Below are 23318 nucleotides of genomic sequence, written 5' to 3'. Positions count from 1 at the left end.
TATCATCATAAATGTAAAAAAGTTCAAAAACAACATGTAATCACTTTCTGAATGCACTTTGCAAAATGAATCGTAAAATAAGACCTGATCTCCCACCTACGGCATAATCCCGATAGGATTTCAAGTCTCGTGATCCTCTGTTCCAGAACAGGCGTCTTTATGAACGTCAACATACTTTGACAAGTTCGAAAAGTCACCGATGTACACCGACCGATCTACTTCCGTAAGTTTGCCGTATCCTCATCCCCGAAGTACTTTTGGAAGGAGCAAAATAAAAAAAACTGGTTTGACCGTTTTAAATCACTGAAGAGGATGGAAAAGTTTTCCCAAACGCGCGCCATCGCATTTAAGAGTACACGACGTTGAGATAAAAACATTTGGCACAATAATATAGTCGGCAATACTTTCGAAAGAACAGCTGATCTTTAATACTTCGATGTATACCGTATAATTTTCAAAATAATATCTATTAAATTAATGTTTATTATATAAATTACATATTTATTTTAATTAACATTATTACTTATTTATTTCATTATTAATTATTTTAATTATTTTTTTTTATTTATATGTATGATTTTAAATTATTTGAAAAAATTGCCAATTTTAAAAAAATTAAAGATATAAAATATAAAGTTCCTAGCATTATATATGGAGGGGAAAAAAATTAGAAATATAGATGAAGGGAGAGATCGATTGGTGAAATTCTCTTATATTCTACAAGTAAATAATCTTTCGAGAAGTTTTACCAGTAAATGACTAAATTTGCAAGATATATGCCGAAACCGATTTTCAATCATCTAACACGGCTGTTTGAGGAACACGTTTGTAAATTCCCCTTCTCTCGCCCCACACGGATAGAGATGCGACGATGCTTCTGACAAATGGCTCTGTTTACAATGCGTCTAACCGAGCGATCGTGCACCCTCCGTTAGAAACGTATAATAGAATACCGTCTCACGTGTCGAGATAAGCCCCTTTGCCTCTCTCCTCCCTCTCCAAGTCTTCGATAACTCCCAGACCGTTTCCACCCCTTCCGCGATTCCTAGCACAAACATCCGCTCGAAAGGGATGATCGATCCGCCTACACGTGAGACGTCAACCTGCACGTGCAGGCCGAAGTCATAATTCGCACCCTTTATCCAACGATAGGTCATTCCCTTTCCTATCACTGACAGATATTGTTATGAATAGCGCAAGAGAATATTTTACGGAATATTAGTAGCAATTATATTATACAGAATATCCCGAAACTAAAAAGATGTAATTATATATTTCAGCATGTATATTTAATGATTTTAACAGAGGACTCTAAATTAGAGTATCTCAAAAATTCATTTTAAAATTTACATTGTCGTTAATTTTAAAATATAATTTAAAAATAAATGCCATGAATGTCACGTAGAAATTCCTTCAAGCTAATAAAAATGTATTTTAAGAAGACGCGACATAACTCATTTTTACGTAATCGTATTTTCAATTATGTGTATATAATAAAAGATTAAAATCGAGAAAACCACGGATTCTAATACCGATAGATCGAGTTTCGTGATACGATGTAGTACTTAAATAGGTATCGATTGCAAGAAATATGTACGAACCTGTTCTGTTGTTCGTCGACAGTGACGGACGGGAGGGTTGGTCTTTGGCAAGGAGGTTGCTCGCCCTCGAGTCGTGCTCACCGGTCCTCGAACCGCTCGAGAGCGGCCAGTCGATCCTCCTTTGATCCCTTCGCTAGTCCCGGAACGAGCCCTATGCCCGACTCGCCCGTACTACGCATGCCAGAGATTCTGCAACAACCAGAAGGCATCCTCGTCATTCCGATGTCAGCTTTGTACGCGTATCTTAATATTTAACGTTTAAGGGGAAATACAATAGATTTTTCTTCGTCGAATTTTCAATTACTTTTCAGCAGTCTGTGCAAATCAAAGAGCCTTTCGCTTTAAGTTTCAAACACGAACGAAAATAACAGAACGATTCTTTGATACTTTTGAAAGTACATATGAATAATAATATCATACATAATATCATATATAATGTAATATATGTATAAATAATTAATAATTAATCATGAATAATAGTATCAATTAGAAAATTCTTACTTTTATTCAATATTTTAATTATTTCTTTTAAGAAAAAAAAAAAAACTGTTTTACATACTTTTGAAAAGCTTTTCTGATATCCTACATTAAAGCCTTAGAAAGTGTTAGAAATTTGCTTTGATATTTAAAAAATTTAGTTCGAATTAAATAAATATATTTTTCTTCCAAATTTCTCATTCTCATTTCTCTTCGCTGGGCGCATCCTATACGTCTCTCAGAGCTCGAGAAAGCGCAAGGGTAAAGGAGAGGTCGGGGTTAAGAATTTCACTAAATGACGTAACTTTTATCGGCGCACATCGCGACTTTGCAAACTGTGCTATTGCGAGAAGAAGCCGACGTCGACGATAAGGACGACGATGAGAACGACGAGGACGACGGAGACGGCGCTTTTCGTCTTGATGACGAGAAGGTGCCGGAGGTACGAAGTCGTTTAAAGTTAGACGAGACTTTGACAGCCGCGCACCTCCTCCTTCAAATTGACCCGGAGATAGTAGAGAATGGTTAAAAAAAAAAAAATGAAAAGATATGGTAACCATAAAGTATTCCAAAAAAAATGGGAAACGAAAATGTAATTCCGCGAAAATAAATATTCCTAAAATCCAATGTTTGATTAAAACAGAACACTTTTTCTGTTTTTTTGAAAAAAAAAAATATTTCAAAAATTTCAATTTTAAGTTCGGTATAAACAAATGTGGACAATTTTTAAATCTTTTTGTTTTCCGTTCAAAACATTGAAAAAACGTGATGACAGATAAAATATAGAGAGAGAATATATATTTTATAAACAAAAAGTAGACTCGCAGAATCAGAGAATAAATTGTGCGATAAATGTCTATATAATAATAAAGTAAAAAAACTTATGATTACATAAAATATTTTTTCCGTACAAAAATATTTTTATTTGCTTAGAAAAAAAAATATATTTTGCAAAATTAGTGAAATAAAAGTAATTTTATAACAATTTCATGAAAACCGTTATATAAATAATGGAGAAAAAAATATAAAAATATTGTGTATTCGTTTCCATAAAAGATTTTAAGCAAATATGTAAATATAATAAAATGGTAAAACTTTTTCAATAATGTTTGAATATTCGAAAATGTTCAAAAATAAAAACAGACCAAATATGGGCAAGAAGTCCGGTTCATTATGCATTTTAAATAAAAGAATAAACGTAAAAGAGATTTTATAATAAATATTTTAAGAAATTAATCCAAAAAATTATAAAGAATAATTATCTTTTATGCTTTATATTCTTATTATAATAAATTAGAAAATTAATAATATTTTATACGCACGCGAGCGCGCATATACAAAAGTAATAACAAACAAATTACATATTTCGTACATGAGTTACATTTCAAAATTATACCAATACCTCTTACTGTCAGTCTAAAAAGAGAATTGATGGCATACGAAGAAATTCGTTTCTACTTCAACTTTGCTCATCGCAAGGAAACATGACGTGCGATTTTTCGTTTCTGACACCGTCCAATATGGTCACGGTGCACGAAAGTTTTAGAATTTTAAACGAAAATACACTACATGCTCGCAGCATTACAGAAACAACTGAGAAGACAAAACGGACTTCGGAAGACGGCGATGGCCAAAGTGTCGGGATCTGCTTCCGTCTCTCTGCTTTCTTACCCTTCGCTCTTCTCCAAGAAGAAGAACGACTAACTTCCCTGTGAAGGACTAGGTATGTCGACTACGAATCCGCGAATCAAACTTTTTAATGGAAAAGCGGACTCGCCAGAATTATTTTCCGGGAACAGAGACGTCCTGGGCTTTCCCATCCACTTTGCTCGCCCTTCCGACCGACAAGAACGGGAGGTGATTTACATCGGGGGTGGTTGTCGTACCCCCCTCTTGCCCCTCGTCGTCCCTCACCGGCAACGGGGATATTACCCTTGCAGGATGCGCCCGTGAATCATTATGAAATATCTTCGGATAGCTCGGGGAACTCGCGACCTCAATGCCATTAGCGGCGGGGAATTTAGGAAAATTTGGAAAAGGGGTGAAAAAACCGGAACCATTTTTAAGAATTCTATCTCCTTTTCGTACCTCGTACCGCGTTATTACCCGACTCCGACTATCAATAGAATGCAGTTTTTTGTCTAGCCATTTTAGAAAAGTATCATATATTTAATTAAAATCCTCTTTTCTATAAATGTCACATTTATAACGTTATCTTTTTCAAAAGTGAATAAACTACTTCGCTGTTCTGGCTATTTCTGCTAAAATCGCGAAGATTAATATATATTCGATCAAGTTCTAAACAAATTTTTTTGTTATTTTAATTTCTTTTTATTTTTAATATTAACTAATATAAAATGCACTTTTTCTCTTGCAAAGATATACAATATTTGTGTGTGCCTTTTGATGTTGCTATTTTAATAAAATTATTATACATGATCGAAAGCGACAGAATCAGAAAATTATTATTAATATTTCTTAAAAGAATATGCAATGCACAGTTCCTATTTTTTTAATGTAACATCATAGATTATAAAATAATAATATAATTAATCTCATTAATACTATATTAATTTTTTTAATTATCAAAATAAGTTAATTTACATATATGATGATTTAACATACATACACATTTTTATATTGTAAAAGTAAATTTTGCATGTGTTTTAAAAAGTCCAACCACCTTTAAACAAAGCTTAATTATTTATTCGTTCAAGCACGAAAAAGAAGAAAAAATGCAATAGATTGCAATGCAGAGTTGGAGGACTCTTCCCGTCGACATTTTAATTTAAGGACGAAAAGGAGCAGAATAACGAAGGGAAGAAGGGAGGAAGGGGGTGGCAAAATGGATCGAGCATTTAAGAGATATAGGCATCCGCACTGATGTGTACGTATGTGTATCTGTATGCATTATGGACTTGTGTAGGTGCACGTGAACTTAGGTAACGCGTGCGTGTGTATCGAAGTGTATATATCGATTTCGCGAAAAGAGGTCACCGCCGCACTACTTTACAGCATACTAAATCAATTCTTCCGTGCGCATCGGCCATCGTTATACTTTCTTAAAGTTACGAGCATCATGCCGCGGAAAAGAGCAATCGCGAGTCATTGAACGCATTTGTTCCCTCTGCCACCCCCTTCTTACCGTCTTCAATTAATTCGCGCATTTTAATTATCTACATGTCTATCCTTTCAATTTTTTATACTTCAAAAATATTATCCCTCCTTACCCCTCCTTTCATGTTACTTTTCAATTTAGAGGGAAAAAAAAATTTTTTAAGTCAATGTTTTCTACTTATTTTTCACAATAATTTCAATTATAATAAATTTAAAAACCTAAGCTTAACAATCTTTATATTGTGATTTAGATATCTGGGCAATCTACCTGATGATCATAAAAATATTTCATCTATTCATTTATTCTGTACACATGTTTGTTATTCATCTCTCAAACTTTATTTCTCTTTGCCTTCAATAATCTTTATTTGCATTTGCATATTTTATCATGCAAAAAATGTATCTGTTTTAAATTTATAGTTTAGATATCTTTAACGCTATCTTAAAAATACAATGCTAAATATATATTTTTTTATATGCTTTTTCGAAAGAGGGTCAAGACTATCACTTACATTGAAATTCTGAGATGCTAACTTTATGGGGATGGTAGATTAGCCGCGATAAAAGCGCATTCTGTTCGTGACTGTCGCGAAACTTTCCGGGTTTCGGCTGAGCAACGAAAAATTTCCCCGGATCCCAGAGAAGGACGCTCAAAATTTATGCCCCCTTCCTCCCTTCCTCTGCCTCTCGTGCCAAACGTCGGCGATTAATTTCAAGCTCTCGCTTTTCAGGAACGCATTTCGGATGCGCCTCTCTAATGGCGCCACAAATCACCACCGTAATGATCCCGATGCTAAAAGAAGCACGATCATCGCCACTTGCGTCTCTTTTCTTCCATCTCTCTCCTCCCCCGTTTTCAGTTCGACCGGAGAATCATCTCATCAATTATCGATTTTCAATTGAAATATTATCTACACAGAGCCTCTGTCTAAAAAAAAAAGATTTAAATTATAATACTAAATTCTTTAGCCAACTTATTGTTAGAGTCGATTTTTTTTTAGGAAAATTTTGAAAATAAACCTATTGCTGTTTTTAAATATTCAGATATATCTCGGTAAATAAATTTGAAATGAAAATATTGTAAAAATATCTACTTAAATTTATATAAAAATTTAATTATTTAAAATAATCAGAACATTTTATGTTTTACACTTTATTTTGCTAAAGAAATTATATATTTACAGGATATCGCACAAATTATTAAAAATTGTACCACGTAATTATTATTGCTCTTTTCCTCTTTATATGCGTGTATTATATAGTAAACAATATTAAATTTATTTTAAATTTTATATACGCTTAATCTCTGTTCTATTAACTCAAATTAATATTCTTTGATGCATCAATGTTTTTAGGAATAATAAAGATAGTTAATGGTATCGTTTCGCGCACGATTTAACATATATAAATTTGCCTTTAATATCATATTTATATGCTCCCAGTATGCTATATTAAGCAGACCGGGAAGTCTATTGATTAATTACTTATAATTAATAAAATAAATATCGAGGAGCACAAATACACACACACACACACACACATAAATATTAATGAGAGCCCGGTGAGAATTATGCGGTAATTAGTTCCACTATATGAGATCGCTATTTTGGGGAAAGTATTATTCGCCCATTATAAACCTTAACAAAGTTTATCCTGCTATGTTTAACTTCTGCTTTTATATAAAAACACAAATTACACCTGTTTATATTTTCTTTCCTCCAATTAAGTTCCCTCTACATTTGCGTCGAGTTTATTTATAAATTCCAAAAAAATAGAAAATGTCTAAAAAATTTTTCTCTTAAAATTAAAATAATAAAATTATCATACACGGACATTAAAAAAAAAAAAGCTCTGTCAGAAATCGAGCCTTTGCGGATTTCCTCCGAAGGATTATTTCTTTCTCTGTCACGCTTATCCATCAGCGAGGGGGCAGAGAAAGAGGAAGGACGCAGAAACGGATGCGATGGCGTGTGCATCGCGGGTGGTTTTCATTTTGCGAACTGAATATGATTTGCCGTACGAACGAACATGTAGGTTAGCGTTTTCCCGAAGCTTTATATACCGGTGCATGGAGGTGAAAGATGGGACTGTAGGTTGTGCCACCGTTCCTGACCCTCCTTCGACCATGCTCTTTCGCTCCCGCCACGCCATCCTCATCCCTTCCTTCCATCTTCCCAAGGAAAATGCTAAACTTAAGTTGCTATTTATTTCTAAACAGAGTACTGCCGTTTGCACACTTTTTGGTGTAAAATTCGTGACTACTTTAGTTATTATTTCCGATGCCTTAAAGTCGCAAAATGAGGTGTATCGTTAAGAGAAATAATGTTGTAGTATCACATTAATCTATCATTAAAATTTAATTTATATTCTATATATTAAATATTAGCATTTCTTTATTTAATTATTTTTCTAAATTTAAATAATTTTTTCTAAATATTTGAAATATATAATTATTTCTTTGCAAAATAATGATCACGTGTATGCTATTCTTAAAAAAAAAAAACGTCAGTTGTCAAAAATTATTATTATTCTTTCATGCAAATAAACTGTCTAAAAAAATAATGATTACATTAAAATATTATATTCCCGTAATACGACAAATGTGGCAAAGATAACTATGTGCCATGTTCTTATAAAAATGTTTGTGAGAACTTTTTAAAAATTTTGCAAATAATATGTCAACATCGCAATAAATTTCATGTTATTAAAATCAAACAATCTTATTATCGACAAAATTACTATTTTATATCGTTTTCGCATCGATATTAATAACTAAATTTTTAGTTATTGTTTTTGTAATCATAGACAAGAGACCGAATCTTTTATTATATTTTTTGTATTAATTTTATTAGTAAACTCTTACGTAGATAATTTTATCGCATTATTCTTTTTATCAATCTTACAGAATAATTTATTATTCAAACCAAAAATTCTCGACATTGAATATTTTATTAATCAAACGAATTAATTTTCGCGTAATATAATTGAATTTTAATTATAATTTAAAATGTATTTAATATAAAAAGACAGATATTCTATAACCAATTCATTTCTATTATTATTCTTATATGAATACGATACTTTTATCAATACCTATAGAATACAGTTCTTTTTAAAATAATGCAATTTATGTTCCGCATTCTTTCTGCGTAAAGACCTATTTGATCAACCCTTGCATTTATTTTGATAATACAAAATGGCGTGACGAAATACTCACGTCTCGCAAAACGGAGATACCTGGCCCTTCAACGCGTAATCCTTCGAAGCGAGGAAAATCGGCAAAACACTTTCCGTAGCACTAGCAATTGATCTCACACAAACTCGTACGAAACATCTAAAACTACTTATCAGTCCATCGCCGAAATCACTCGATCTCCATCCTCTTCCTGGCGTACCCGCCGCCTATTCAGTCTAATTATCGGCCATGTCCTTGAAAAACGTTACATTTGGCGATTTTCTCGAACGCTACGCGTTGGATGCATCCACCTTCCATGAAGAACCACCATCGCTTGTCGCTCCGTGAATCTCTCCATAAATCCTTCAGCAATCATCCCGTTCCTACGAATCTTCCAATTTTCGTGAGATTCCTCTTTCCCAAGAAGGACAACATCCCTCTTTCACATTTAGAATCGGTTCAATTCTTCTCGATGAAAATATTTATATATTCTTAAGCAAGGACGATGTTTTTTGACAGATAAACGAATCTTCGTGAGAAACAAGAATCAGCGGTTCTCTGTGGCGAATAGAGGACATTTTTCAAGCAAATGGAAATATTTTCGGCGGCATAAAAAAAAATTCAATGTTTTTTTTCTAGGACGTCTTTTTCTTGAGGAGATAAAAATTTCTCGCAATGCTGAATTTTCTAAGCTATACAAATGGAATTTTTCAAAACGATTCTCGAACGAGCACTATTTTGTCAAAAATAAATCTCTCATCTTTGATGGAAGAGCCTCGATTTTTTCCAGCAAAACTAATAATTCTTCGTCGAAAATGATATTAGTTCGTCATGCTTTTCAACAAATAAAAAACGCAGATCTACATCTTGCTTTTCTGCAGAATATTTTCATCAACATAAGCACACGATTCTTCTTTCCCGAAGACTCTTGTAGATCTTCTTAATATGCGAACCGTCATCTTACTTTTTTCGGTAATTGATCATTCGATGTTGAATGACGTTACTTCTTTTCGAAATCTTCCTCAATAAGGGATAATCGCGGAATATTTCCTCAAGTATCAATGCATTCCCTTGCTCCAAGCATCCATATTTCTCTCAATAAAAACGACGCTTTTCTATTTTTATTTCCCGAGGTTTCTCTCCTCCCTCAGTGTACAAATCTAGCCTTTCCTATTCTTCAACGATTCCATTTAACGATTCACTACGAATGAACCGAGATCAATTACTGCTCCTCACTTCCTCGATGTACTCAGTCTTAAATGTCCATGTAACATTTCTCCGCTATTAACGTAGAGATCTGCCCGCATGACATCCTCCTTGAAGTATTGCCAAAGCACAATTTACTCTTCATCAACTAATGGATGCGTGCATCTCCTCTTCCCGCATGATGTGATATCCCTCAAAAATTAAACCACCCGTATTAACCCGCGCACTGCTCTTTTATTATTGCCTAGAACCTGGACACATTTCACCTCCCTCAATACAGATCCACGTCGCTTCTTTCACCGCACAGAATTCCGTGACAAATCTACTCGAGCACACAATCTCGACGGATTAAATCCACGCCTCTTCACTCTACGCGATTCTTCTTGTCAAATATTAATCACTCGGCACACAACTTTTCCTCTCTTTCGCTCTCTCGAGAGCCTCTAAATCCACGCCTTTCCTGTTTGCACAAAGTTCCTTCACTAAGTAGTCATATCACGCACAAAAGCTTTCCTCACTAAAGACAGAGCACGCTTTTCAGCCTCGTTACACGAATCTAAGGGCCTCCGGGCGACTAGCACAGGAGGAATTCGAGCGGAAGCGACGCGGTAACCCAGTTTCCAGCGGGAGAGCCGCTCCTCCCGGCATGCAGCGCATAAAAATGGCTCCAGTCCCAAGGCGTCGGGGATGTCGCAACGTCCTAGAATATTCCAGGCTTTTTTTCGACGAAGCGCGAAAACGTTGTCTGCTTCAGCTGATTCCTATACAAGCGACACAGATTCTTCTCCGGAAATCACTCGGTCTACTTGATCACTGGAAAGCTCACCGTTGCAATAGTGTAATGAAGAGGAAGGGGAAGGAAGAAAAAGAGATAAAGATAAATAGAGAAAGAGAGAGAAAAAGAGGAAGAGAGATTACTCCGAAAGTCGAACACGTCTCCGACGAGTCGCGCGGACGTCTCGACGCTTCCGCGAGAGAATAACCTCCGCGCAGAGCCAAAATGGTGGACGGCACTCCCGAGGGCAGATTGACGTTTCACTCTGCCTGATTCGGCGCCGTTTGATTCCGTTCGACAAACGTCAGACTTCCGGCGAACTTTCTCGTCAATCCGTACGAGTTTTTCCGTATGATACCGCACCGCGTCGCGTAGGGAGACCTCCGTAAGGAGATCTTCGGTCCACCCTAGACGATATACAGCCTTTCGAAATGGACTTTCCGCACCGCTTCCGCCCCGCGCAATTCCCACTCGGACGTGCGCGCGCGCTTGACAAGCGCGCGGTTGCACTTCCACGGCAACGTTCAGCGTCGAGCGCGCTCCACCTCACCGTCGTCGGTTACCCTCAGCGTCGTGGATGGACCCGTGGGGCAGGATAGCGTCGGCAGGATCCTCGCCGAAAGCATTCCAGGGAGGGTGGACCGCACACGCCGCGCCATCTGACAATCTCGCGACAAATCCAACCCCTTGTCATGGCCGCCAGACCAACCCCCCCAAGTCAATAATAGGGCCAGCAAACGCGGATTCCGCGGTCGCAGCGCCTACGCGACGTCACGGATAACGGCGTCATCCTTCAGAGGACACGCAGGCCCGGACGTCGCGATTCGCGTTCCGTTTAAAAGGCGTCGGACAACTCGAAGTCTTTTCCCTCGCCTCTGTCTCCGTGCGCGCCCCCGTTTCTCTCTTTTCCCTTTTTTTTCTCGCACGCGATCACAACGCCGGGGCCAGCCTCTCCGAGGTGTTCGGGCGACTGCGCGATTCGCACTGAATGCACCCCCGCATGGGAACCAAGAGGGTGCGAGTGGTGACCAGGAATGTGACTAGAAATTTCCAAGTTGTCCAAGAGAAATGCTTTGATAACAACACGCTTCTTCCTTTCCGCGTTTTTGGATTTAACCTATTAAAGAGAATTTTGTTCATAAAAGGCAGCCGAGGAAACTGATTGAAAAATATAACAAAATTGTTTCTATTTCTATTTACTTTTAACAAATTAAAAATATATGCATTTTTGTATATTTTTGTATATTGATTGTATGTATAAAAAGCATATGAAAAGGTATATGAAACATTTAAGCATTCAAGATACACTTTCACATAATAATTAATAAAGTTTGTTCATTTTAATACGGATTATACAAACATAAATGTATTATATGTAATAATAATGACATATAAAAATGTTTTCCCCTTAAGAGATGAAAAAGATTTATAGTTTCAATACCATATTTAACTAATCCAAGTATGTACACATAGCATAAAATCTTAAGAATAAATATTTTTACTCACGTAATATTTTTTAGTAAAAATTTATACTTCCATAAAAGAAGATTAAAAAGTATATAAATATTACACATATATACTTTTAAAATTAATATCCTATACATTTTCCTACAAATTAATTTTATATATATATATATATATATATATATATATATATATTTATTCCTACAAATTAATTATATATATATATATATATATATATATATATATATATGCAATGTTGTATAAAATTAAAATTATCAAAAAGAGAAAAGAAATTTCTTTTTTAATAAAAATATATTTATTCTTGCAAGACATGTTCAAAATTTAAATAAGACGTTAAAAATAATTTACCAATTTAAACAAAATCTTGATAAGTCCTAATCTTAATTTTAAATGAAGCCTCGCATAATTTGTAATTGTTATTAATTTAAGCAAAATCTTGGATTGTTTAATAAAAAATAAAAATTATAATTTTGCATTTGCAAGCAATAAAGTGACAACTACGCCTCTCAATACCGTCCCTGTCGGGGACACACGAGTGTTGCCGGAAATACGCGACGTCCGCAATGAAACGATGCTCTCACGAAGGCATCGCGCCCTTTTGAGGGACTTTTCGGGACGACAAGGATGAAGGGAGGAAGAGAACGGGATGAAACGAGGGGGCAAGGGGGGAGGGATGAACGAGAGCGCGCGCGAGTGGATTGTTTTGTCGCCGAAATTGGATATGAATAATCGGAGAACGCGCTCGCGCGAAGGGATGCTTTTAGGAGAAGTTACGGTGCTTTTCGTAGAGAGCGAAAGAATGCAATGATTAGAAAAGAGAAATATACGAAGTATGAAATTCTAAAAAGCAAACCGCAACGAACATGCTCAAAAGAATCGCATATACCTATGTTTTTTGTTCATGTTTATTGCATATTACAAATTCAGCACAATGTTTCTCTTTGTTATACGAAAGTATTGTAGAAAACTTCCACTATTGTAAATTTTGCGTGAAATGGAATAAAATAAGAAGCGATAAAAGTGATTAAATTTTTTTTTCTTTTCGAGAGAAGTAATTATTTTATTTATCATAACTCATGCAAATTTGTATCACTTGTACTTTTATAATTAAGCCTCAAATAAAAATCCTATTAAAATAAATTCCACCTGGGATTAGTTGAAATTTAATTCACGGAAAGTTTTTCTTTCTTTCTTGGCTACTTATAACTGAAATATTATTGGATATCTTGACATTTTCGCTAAAAAAAAAATCAACTTTAAATTGATCAATCATTAAAAGAATTCAATCTATAAGAGATAATTAAATGTTATCAGCATATCAAACGAAATTTTTTATTAAATTATATGAAGTTCACATTTTATAAGATAAAAATTTCACCAAATTATGAATCTATATTAAAAATAAATATAGAATATTAAAAGATAGAGATTTTTAATGAGAGTTTCTTAACAACAATGTTACAGAAAAAAATGATTATATTCACATCAAGGCAATAAATTTATAGAGACGGCCGGAATTTTGATATTTTTATTAGCTAAAGATGCTCGACATGTTTTCGCGATAAGAAAGCACAATATCGCCGTCAATTACTACTAGGATTTCTAATCAATATTTACACACGCTGTCTCATATTTTCCAAAAAACGAAAGCTACTTTAGTGCCAGTATTGGCTTTACTCACAAAAGATCCCGACTCTTTCCCCAAAAATTAAACATTAAAGCTCTAGGTCATTAAAGCATTAAATATTCTATTTTACTGTTATGCCAATATTACTATATAAATTAAAAAATAAGAGATATCAAATATATATATATATATATATATATATATATATATATATATATATATATATTTAAGTATAAACATATATATTTTAATATTTACATACAATTATACATATATAAAATTCCGTTATTTTCATAAAAAGTCATTACAAATGCTTACTGTAAATTACGTCGTTGAGATAATAATCAAAAATTTTTATTCTCTTAAATTTCAAATATTTAAATATTTGCAAAATTCTGAAATCTTATGAAAATTTAATATCTTGGATTTTTCAACTTTAAACTCTGAAAAAATCCTTGTTAAAAATTTTGTCTCACGAATTTAAAATCTTCCAAACTTTTTAGGCATTTGAATTTAAAGACTATGTCATAAAGTTTTCAACTTTGTATTTCCAATGTTCTAATCATCAGGTCTTTTTATTTTTGAAATTTAAGATTTTTGAAACGCGCAAAACTTTCTTTTTAAAATTTTTGTTATTCTGTCTTAGAGTATGAAATCTTCATGTGCTCTGATTTATACTAAGGTAAATTGGCCCATTTGGGAAGGTACATAGCTTTTTATAGATCGCTACGTCGGTTGTAAATATACTGGTAGTTAGTGAGCGTATCATCAAATCACGCGTCGCGTGATAATGTCATAAATAAATCGCATCCTTATCGGAATGTAAATGTGTTCATCTTGACTTTTCTTCGTAGCGAAACAGTCGATCTCGAACCCGCAAGGGTCAGTCGATTTTATAACGAGACGCGTGAAATGTGTTTTACTTACCTTGTAAATATCCGGAGAAAGATGTTTTGTGCCAAGAATCCAAAAGTGGTTGAAGGCAAAAAGATTACCATTTGGCCGCAATGGCTGGCTGCTTTCACAAGTAAGTCTTCATCTAATTAAAATTAAAAAAAACTTTAATTTAAACAAATTATTTAATTAACAAATATTTAAATTTCATATTAAACTAATCATAAAAATTAAATATTATATATATATATATATATATATATATATATATATATATATATATCGTAAAAGAGAAAAGACCGACAGTTTCAAATTATTATAGTTATAGAAAAATTGTTATCTAAAATAACTTTTAAAGTGTACTTAATAGAAATTTTTTATACTTTTCTATATAAAAATAAACTTTTTCTTTCATTATTAGCTATAAGTATTGCATTTATAAGTATTGCAAAACACACAGAGAATATGTAGCAGGTTTTCTTTTTTTTGTTATTAATTTCAAATTAATTTCTTTATTATCATTTAATTTATTATTTTCAAATAAATTCAATTAAAAGACGGCATAGATTTCTCAGTCAAAAAATATTATGTATAAAAGAAAATGCTTTTAATATAAAAAAGAGCCACCTTTTTGTACTGGCGCATTTAAAATGATGTCTCGCTCGTTTCCGATGATACATCACGCATTAACGCGCCAGTCAGTCTAGAAGCCATTGTTAGCGGTCTGGCGAATGGTTGGGCTTCACCATATTTAGCACAACTAACATCAGTGGAGGCGGATATTCCTTTGAAATTGACCGATACCGAGGCATCTTGGGTGGCATCCCTTCTAAACCTCGGACGTCTAATGGGGGCGCTCTTTGGTGCTTTTTGTCAAGGTAAAAATCCTCCGCCATTGCTCCCTTTGCTGGAAACAAGATTCATCGATCAGAACTTTATAGAGATTTAGAGAAATAAATCTTTTTGATTCGATTAAATTCGCCGCTTAAGTTCTATTAAAAAACTCATATAGATCTCAATTAATTTTCTATTAACATTATTTATGTATATATGTGTTACGTTAAATTATAATATAATTAATTAATATAATTAATATGCATCATGTTTTTATTATTAAATTACAGGATGTGATAAAAGAAATTTTAGTTCTTTCTGTTTCTTTTTACATGCATTACCAATAAATTTTGTTTGTCGATCAATTATTGAATTATTTAAGCTGATATGGTTTAAATATTCTTCCGAAAATATGCAACAAAGAACAAGCTAGCCACGACTCAGCAATAGCCGAAAAATCGGAAGCAAGTTTTCGTGTCTCAGCAACAAAAATGTGAAATATCGTGACATGATGAAACACACTAAAAAATCCTTAGACATCTTCGAGATACCCGTATCCTTATAGCTTTGTATATATATGTACAATATCTTTATATTCTTATAACATTTTAAATTGCAATTCCTGTGTTCTTGAAATTTCCAATCAGTGAAATATTTGTATTCTCGAGAAATCTCATAAATCCTAATATTTCTAAAATCTTGGAATTAAAACTCTTATTTTTCGCCCTAAATTTTTACCAGAATTCTTGAATTTTTCAATTACTAGAATATTCGTGTCTTCACCTTCGCGTTGCTTCCTTCTTCAACATATATCCTCTGTCGAGAAAATGATTTATCAATGCAAATAGAAGTAGAGAATGATGTCTCTCATCTTCGAAGAGATCGAGCCACAGTTCTGAGTTGTGGTGATCTTGTTCTCAGGATGATATGTCTCTAACGCGTGCCACGACACAATCCCTCAGAGTATGTCGGACGAAAAAGGGTGATCCTGTTATCGAGCTTGCCATTAGCCTCCAGCTGGGTCTTCAACATCTGCACCACGTCAGTCTCGTGGCTCTACCTTTCCAGATTCTGTTCCGGAATCGGATCGGGCATCCTGTGGCCTGCGATGTCCTTGTATCTCGGCGAGATCGCAGACCCTTCTATACGAGGCTCTCTGGTAATTTAATTAATCCATCGTTCTATGTGAAATCTTTTATCAAATATTTTAAAATTAAATGTTCAGTAAAATCATTATATGTATAATAACAAAAATATTGATTTCAAATCCACTTTTTAAATTCTTTTTCTTCTCTTTTTTTTTCATTGTTATTTTAATCGCATAGTCTTGTGAATAAAATCCACATATTTCCAATTTATATAATATGGCAAAAATAATAAATTATAATATGATTGCTTCAGATATCTATGAATGTGAACGCAGCATCCATGGGTGCGTTTCTAGGCAATGCGATGGGTCCTTATCTGTCTATGGAGATGTTCGGCTATGTGAGCCTCGTGCCGAATATCCTCTTTGTGGCCCTCTTCAGTTTGATACCCGAGTCGCCCTACCATTACGCTCTTCACGGCGATATCGACGAGGCCGAGGCATCTCTCAAGTGGTTCCGACGAGAAACTGACATCAAGGCCGAGCTGCAGCAGCTTCAGGATTTCGTCGACGGTGCTAGCACCGGTATTCTGACGAAACTTAAGGATTTTCTATTACCAGGTATCTCGAAAATAAAGTATTATTTGATTGTCTTCGTAATATATTATATATTTCTGTCTTTAAATCGTTTCCTTAAATTTTGAAAAATGTTTAATATAAATATAATTTTTTATTCGAAGACAGAATTAACAAATCCCAAATACAGATTCAAATAAAATTAAAAATCTTTGACCTTTTTAAATCAAAGTTTCTAAAAAGCTTTCAAATTATAAAACTGAAGTTCTAAAAATATAAAGATTTAAAGTTTTAAAGATCTAAAGTTTCAAAAATACAATATTTTAAAAATCTAATTACAAATATCCAGAATTTTGTGGAAAACCTTAAAATTCCATGAATTTTAAACCGAAGATCTCTGCAAGCTGACATCTTTTTCCTTGTTCTAAATACAATATTTTTCTTATACTAGATCTTATACTAGATAGAAAAATCATTAAACTAAAATTAGAATTAATTAATCTTTGTGCGTTCCAGTGAATCTGAAAAATGCCCTAATCATGTTTGGTCTAAATGTCTTCGTCTACGCGAGTGCATACAACACGATGAGTTCTTATGCGGAAATCATCGTCTTTAATTCTGGGGTAAGCGTCACGCCGTCGATCGTGGTAATGGCGTTGGGTTTCTCCACAATTGTCGCTGGTTTTACCGCTATCCTGGTAGTGGACATACTTGGCCGGAAAAATCTGCTGATCGTTTCCAGCATCGGTGTCACCATTTCCCTCGCTGCTCTTGGTCTGCACTTTTATCTTCTTTCTCTGAATTTCGATCCTGAGAAGTTGACATGGTTGCCGATCACATCGTTGCTAGCATTTAATATCTTCGTATCTTATGGCTTGATCCCGGTACCCTCCACTCTTCTGAGCGAGATGTTCCCGGCGAATCTCAAGAATTTGGCGTCTCTTTGCATTGCCTCAGGTAATGCCATGTTATCCTTCGTATTCGCCAAAACCTATCAGCCTTTTATCGATGTGGCTGGAGAAACAATCGTCTTCTGGAGCTATGGGTTTATCGTACTTACAGCAGTGCCCTATGTATGGTATTTGATCCCAGAGACGAAGGGCAAGAGTTTGCTGGAGATTCAACAATCCGTTAAGCAATAAAACTATCGCAAATTATAAAAATCAAAACTTCGATAAAAAAATTAATTTAATATTTTTATGATTCTCAAGAAATCTAAAAGATAATCAATTTCGATATCCATCAAAAATTCTATAGTTTGTGAAAAAGGTACTAAGGTATTTCTAATAGATTTTTTTTAAAATAATCTTTCAATATAAAATTAAATATACAACATAGAAAATATTATATTAAAATACTCTCTACATTAAAACAAATTATAATAAAATACAATATGTGATATTAAACAATATTTATCTTTGTACACATATAAATCTTGTATACTTTAATTTATTATATATTTATAATATATCATTTGGGTTGTATATTTTTATCAATTAATTTCTTTGCATAATTCGTCTTGCTCAATTAATAATATTAATAAAGCAGATTGAGAGCAATTGACTCAAAGATCTTATAAATAAATAATGATGATTGTGTGAAATAATCGAGATATCATTTATTCGACTGTCTTTAGAAACAAATGTCAATTAAACATATTGCAACGGTAACCATATAATTAATTTACTGCACTCGTACATATTTTAATTGATTAACTATGAGATTATTATTGGCATTTACGAAGTATCATCAATTTGCCTCAAATGGAAGATTACTGAATCGATTTTCACATGGTATGTATCTATATGCATTATTATTACATGTGCATCAATTATAGAAAATATTTTAACCATAAAATATGAATATTTTATCGAACAAAAAAATGCGATCAAAATGATAGAAAGGAAAAATGCAAACATATCAAATTACGTTTAATCTCTGTAATTATAATCGGATTGATGATCGATATAACACAGCTGTATATAAGTAATTATCGTAATTATTTTCATCTTGCACCATTCATTATGCATGCTAATATTAAATGCCGAGACACGCTATTGTCCGCTAATTATTACGGGTAAACGCAATCTCGAGAAATCGCGCGAAACCAGTTCGGTCGTGCTCGCGACCTTGACATTCATCAATCTCGTTTAATCGACTCACCTTCGCGTTGCACCCGTACATCTTCATCACGGCAGCAATCGCCCACGTCGAGGATCGTCGCACGCGATAAAAAATCGCGGACAAACGCGCGAAAAGGAACACCGAACTCGCGGACACGCTGAATTCAAAGGGACCGAACGAGCCGAGGAAGGGGAGAAAGTGTTATAACGGACAAAGGATTGTGGGAGGAAGGGGGAGGGAGAGGAACAGCTAAAATGGAGGGAACGAACTTGATTGGTCGCGCCGATGTATCGAGAATATAGCGCCATTCGATCATCGCTTTTAACAAGAGAAAATATGGAACAAGAGAAGACATTACTTACATTTCTCTTTACTTCTTTTTTTCCCTTTCTCTTCTCTTCGTCCTTTACTTAAATATTAAAGTTACGGTGAACTCACGTAACGAATGTGCGTCGAAAAAATAGATAAATCCATGTACAAAGAGCGCAAAACGGTTTCCTTTATATTGCACACGTTTGATTGGACCGATCGTCCATGAATATACATTATATAGGTGACTAGGCATGTACTGGATGGATCTTCAAAACCACGGGGCATAGAAAGATCAAAGATGGTAAACTTCATGCCGTAATCGGATCGGCCAATCGCACTCAAGGAATTTGCAGCCTAATTTTGATCGCGATTGGTCGATTCGCTTACATCTGGTTATGATTGTGATGTTGTCGCGCCGACTGTCATGTCAACTGTCAAGATGCTTTATTGTTTATTGTATGATATATACGCGTGTATGTGTGTAAATATATGTGAACTTTCTCATTTGATCTCGCCCCGTAAGATTAAATAAATAAAAATAAGAAATATACACATTATTTTATTTTATATATAATTATAATACAATTATATATAAAACTTATTAAACAATATAAAATTATATGTACAATATTTTATATTTTATATATATATTTGCAAAATTATATTTAAAAAAATGAAAAAAGAAATGTGTATAACTAGAGTTATGCAATATTAAATCGTAAAATTCTGTTGTCAAACAAACTTGAAACAAAGGCAGATATTAATGCTAAAAGATATTCGAGTCTCGAGGATAATCTCTATTTTCGTTATTCATCTTTATAATTTCTTTTACATTATTTTAGAACAATTAATGCTCTTGATCTTAATTTGAGTCAATGAAATAATTACGATTATAAACTTTATTCTAATCTCTAATCTTTCGATATTGATATCGTCACTCACTATTTCGCGTAGAAATAATTCATTTTCGGGCAATCGGAAGCTGTGAGACAACTAAATTAATGAAGCGAACAAGAGCAGCTGCGAAAATTCAGCAGCAAAATACAATCGAAAAAAATGATGAAGAAACTATACAAAAGATCCAAACGATGGTTTGTGTAATATTTCATAATTTTTATAATAAATACGTTAAAAAAATTTATATTTATGTGTTAATGTAATCTCTTTTGTGAAAATGATAAATGAAACTTTTCTGAATAATAGATTTTTCTACCAAAAAAATTGTATAGAAGTTTTACAACTTTCATTTATCATAATTTTTTTTAATGCAATTTCCATATTACAAATATCTCTTAAAATTTTCATACAATTCTGTATTAATATTATTGCTTTTTATTAGGTAATATTGAATGAAAGACAAAAACTAAACTTCAAGTCTTTACAAAATCAAGATAGCAAAAATGAATCTGATACAAGCAATCCTTCTATTACTACAGCCTCTAAGAAATCCAAAAGTAATCAGAGAGGGCCAAACACAAAAATTCACATGAAGGGTCAGTTACAAGCCTAATTGATCAATTACAAGATTCTTGTTTCCATAAAGACATGCTTGTTAACAAATTATTTTATACAGAAGGAGAAAAGTTGAAACCAAATACGAATCTTGGCAAAGGAAAGTTGAGGGCTGTTGTGGATTTGGAGATGATGAAAAAAGAATTAAGTCAATTAGAGGATCCTCCTACAACACCTTGGGAAAAGGAATTATCTTCTAATCGACTGCAATATAAATTCTTTGATATTCCCTGTGAAGAATTAGCACAGCAACTCCTAGGTTTGTAGATTAAGTTTCTTTTATGTAAGATGTATAATGTTAAAATTTTTAAATTGTTACAGCAAGTATATTTATGAGGTGTATCATAAATTTTTTTAAGTCATTATGCATATTATATATGAGCTATTTGTTGAATAATTTTCTACAGGGAAAGTACTTGTAAGATATCTCGAGAATGGAACTATCCTCAAAGGCAGAATTGTAGAGACTGAGGGATATTTAGGTGCGATCGACAAAGCATCGCACACTTATCAAAACAAAGTTACACCTCGTAATCTACCAATGTACATGCCACCAGGAACTATTTATGTTTACATGACATATGGCATGTACCACTGCTTCAATATCTCTAGTCAAGGTGAGCATTTTTTAATTTGTGAGAGTAATTATACTAATATATATAAATTAAATGTGAGCAACCCCAATAATAATTGATTCTCACAGCAATTATAAATGCGACATAGTTATAATTGCTCTATTTCTACATTTGGTTTTATGCTAGTTGGATTCGAAAGAAAACATTTAAAGGATCATTCATATCTCTTGATGTATCACACAGTATTATATCGGTATAATATATTAAATAATCTTTAGAGGGAAACGCGCATGTATTGATCAAAGCGGTGGAACCATTAGTGGGCCTCGAGTATATGGAATTGCTAAGAAACATGCGACGCAAGAATAACGGAAGCGAAAAAGAACTCGCGAAACATGTGACGCGTCTAAAGCAATACGAACTTTGTAATAATCCGTCCAATATTTGCGACGCGTTTGCGATCGACCAGGACACTTTCGATCAGAAACTTGCTTATGCGTGTAATAGTCTGTGGCTCGAGTATCAACCCTTTATAAGGTCTCCTACCATAGTAGCTGTGCCGTCCAAAGATTCTATGTCGGAAGATAGCTGTATGAAAACTACGCGATATTATGTCCTGGGAAGTGCCAGCGTTGGCGAAAAAAATTCCGAATACGAGAAGCATGCTTATGTCGCGATAAATTAGATTTTGTAAATATCAAATACAATAATTTCTCTAATATAATTATGTTTCTAATATATTGTAATGTTCTAAAATTCGTCACACTAATCTAAGATCAGCAATTTTTCAATTTCTTCAATAATTCAATAATTTAAATTTCTATATTCTTAAATTAACAGATTTTGAAACATAAAAATTTTAAAAATCATTGTTATTTTAGTTAATGTTCAAATTTTATTAAAAGAAAACTCTGTGGATATTCGGAACTAATCTGAAAAAAATAAATCAGATATTCCTATCACAAAACTCTTTGATGCCTCTTTAATCTCTATGAAAAAGAGCATTTTTTATAAATTCACAATACTTTTTCAAAATTTAAGAAAACTAGATCCTCATATCCACAGTTTTCAAAAGACTTCATCTTACCTGTTGGTAAGGTCTTAGGTGACGGATGCGCGGTGCTGGTACGAGCCGTCGAGCCTCTGGAGGGTATCATGTGCATGGCTAATCAGCGCAACACCTCGAAGATAAGGAAAAAAAATCTAAAGCCGCATGAACTGTGCAACGGTCCTTCGAAGCTCTGCATGGCGTATCAAATTAATAAGGAGCATAGCAGATATTCTCTTTGTACATGGAAAGGTCTGTGGATCGAGGATGACAGCGCAGCGGGGGATTTCAAGATCGTCAAGTCCGCCAGAATTGGAATTGACAGTTGTGGTTCAGAATGGGCCAACAAACTTTTACGCTATTATGTCTATGGCAGTAAATCTGTCAGTAAAAAAGACAAAAAGGCAGAGATGGAGATTTTTTAATATTTGGAAACTTTTTTTGAATTGTATTGTCTGAAAAAAACATAAAGAAATCCAGTTTACACTTCTTTATGTTTCAACATAAAAAAGACTGATATCGATACATCGATTTTAATAGTATTTTCTCGGAATTTAAATCACTGTAAAACAGAAGTTTGAATATCTGTAAACGAGATACTAACAATAATTTACATCATTGAAAATTCCAAAACAAACTTTTTCGCCAGGAGAATTATTTGTATAATTCTTTTTATTCTTTTCGTCTTTTAAGTGATAAAATATTGTGCTAGTGCTAAATAAAAAATTTATTAACATTTCGCTATAAAAGTGATTTATAAATAAATTCGATGTATTGACTTTTATTATGACCTGTTAGTTATCTTTAACTTATAAGGAAGCATAAATATCTCCAATAATAATATTAATAAAAAGTTTATATAGAAATTAAGATACTGTCATCAAAAAATATTA

General features: G+C 33.6%; 3 protein-coding genes across 9 annotated transcripts in view; 2 read left to right on the top strand and 1 right to left on the bottom strand.

Moving 5' to 3' along the window:
* The window catches only part of LOC126856705 (inactive rhomboid protein 1), a 67404-nt gene extending 52393 nt beyond the window's left edge, over positions 1-15011 (bottom strand). The window contains exons 1-3 of one of the 3 annotated variants that reach the window (XM_050605471.1): positions 14985-15011; positions 14391-14502; positions 1602-1790 (exon numbers count right to left, since the gene is read on the bottom strand). The gene's annotated coding sequence lies outside the window, so the exon portion shown is untranslated. Of the gene's footprint in view, positions 1-1601; positions 1791-7257; positions 7376-8412; positions 8801-14390; positions 14503-14984 lie in introns of those variants that run through there. The other 2 variants (XM_050605470.1, XM_050605473.1) reach the window with 2 other exon arrangements.
* LOC126856712 (facilitated trehalose transporter Tret1-like) lies at positions 14339-18197 on the top strand. Of its 2 annotated transcripts, none has more exons than XM_050605481.1 (5): positions 14339-14490; positions 15056-15235; positions 16154-16350; positions 16593-16899; positions 17371-18196. In XM_050605481.1, exons 1-5 carry the CDS (start codon positions 14376-14378, stop codon positions 17994-17996), a joined length of 1425 nt encoding a protein of 474 aa, XP_050461438.1. In that variant the 5' UTR covers positions 14339-14375; the 3' UTR covers positions 17997-18196. The 2 variants fall into 2 exon arrangements, with proteins under 2 accessions (XP_050461438.1, XP_050461439.1); XM_050605482.1 differs by having other exon boundaries at positions 14360-14490; positions 15060-15235; positions 17371-18197.
* Positions 18198-19676: 1479 nt separating this feature from the next.
* LOC126856714 (DNA-3-methyladenine glycosylase-like) lies at positions 19677-23288 on the top strand. 4 transcript variants are annotated; one of them, XM_050605487.1, is made up of 7 exons: positions 19677-19763; positions 20245-20381; positions 20630-20783; positions 20864-21061; positions 21210-21419; positions 21656-22067; positions 22476-22587. In XM_050605487.1, exons 2-6 carry the CDS (start codon positions 20292-20294, stop codon positions 22060-22062), a joined length of 1059 nt encoding a protein of 352 aa, XP_050461444.1. In that variant the 5' UTR covers positions 19677-19763; positions 20245-20291; the 3' UTR covers positions 22063-22067; positions 22476-22587. The 4 variants fall into 4 exon arrangements, with proteins under 4 accessions (XP_050461444.1, XP_050461445.1, XP_050461443.1 ...); XM_050605488.1 differs by having other exon boundaries at positions 19682-19808; XM_050605486.1 differs by having other exon boundaries at positions 19709-19808; positions 20133-20381.
* The last annotated feature ends 30 nt before the right edge of the window (positions 23289-23318 follow it).

Source organism: Cataglyphis hispanica, chromosome 19 (genome assembly GCF_021464435.1).
Source record: "Cataglyphis hispanica isolate Lineage 1 chromosome 19, ULB_Chis1_1.0, whole genome shotgun sequence".
Lineage (NCBI taxonomy): Eukaryota > Metazoa > Arthropoda > Insecta > Hymenoptera > Formicidae > Cataglyphis > Cataglyphis hispanica.
Note: the sequence above shows the minus strand (reverse complement) of the source record. Positions and strands in the feature narration are given on the sequence as shown.

Bases quoted from the DNA above. Each gene is read 5' to 3' on its own strand.
- LOC126856712 (XM_050605481.1), top strand. From the start codon at position 14,376: ATGTGTTTTACTTACCTTGTAAATATCCGGAGAAAGATGTTTTGTGCC. The intron at 14,491-15,055 runs GTAAGTCTTCAT...TTAACGCGCCAG, and splicing joins ATGGCTGGCTGCTTTCACAA to TCAGTCTAGAAGCCATTGTT. The intron at 16,900-17,370 runs GTATCTCGAAAA...TGTGCGTTCCAG, and splicing joins TAAGGATTTTCTATTACCAG to TGAATCTGAAAAATGCCCTA.
- LOC126856714 (XM_050605488.1), top strand. From the start codon at position 19,715: ATGTCAACTGTCAAGATGCTTTATTGTTTATTGTATGATATATACGCG. The intron at 20,382-20,629 runs GTTTGTGTAATA...GCTTTTTATTAG, and splicing joins TACAAAAGATCCAAACGATG to GTAATATTGAATGAAAGACA. The intron at 20,784-20,863 runs GTCAGTTACAAG...TATTTTATACAG, and splicing joins CACAAAAATTCACATGAAGG to AAGGAGAAAAGTTGAAACCA.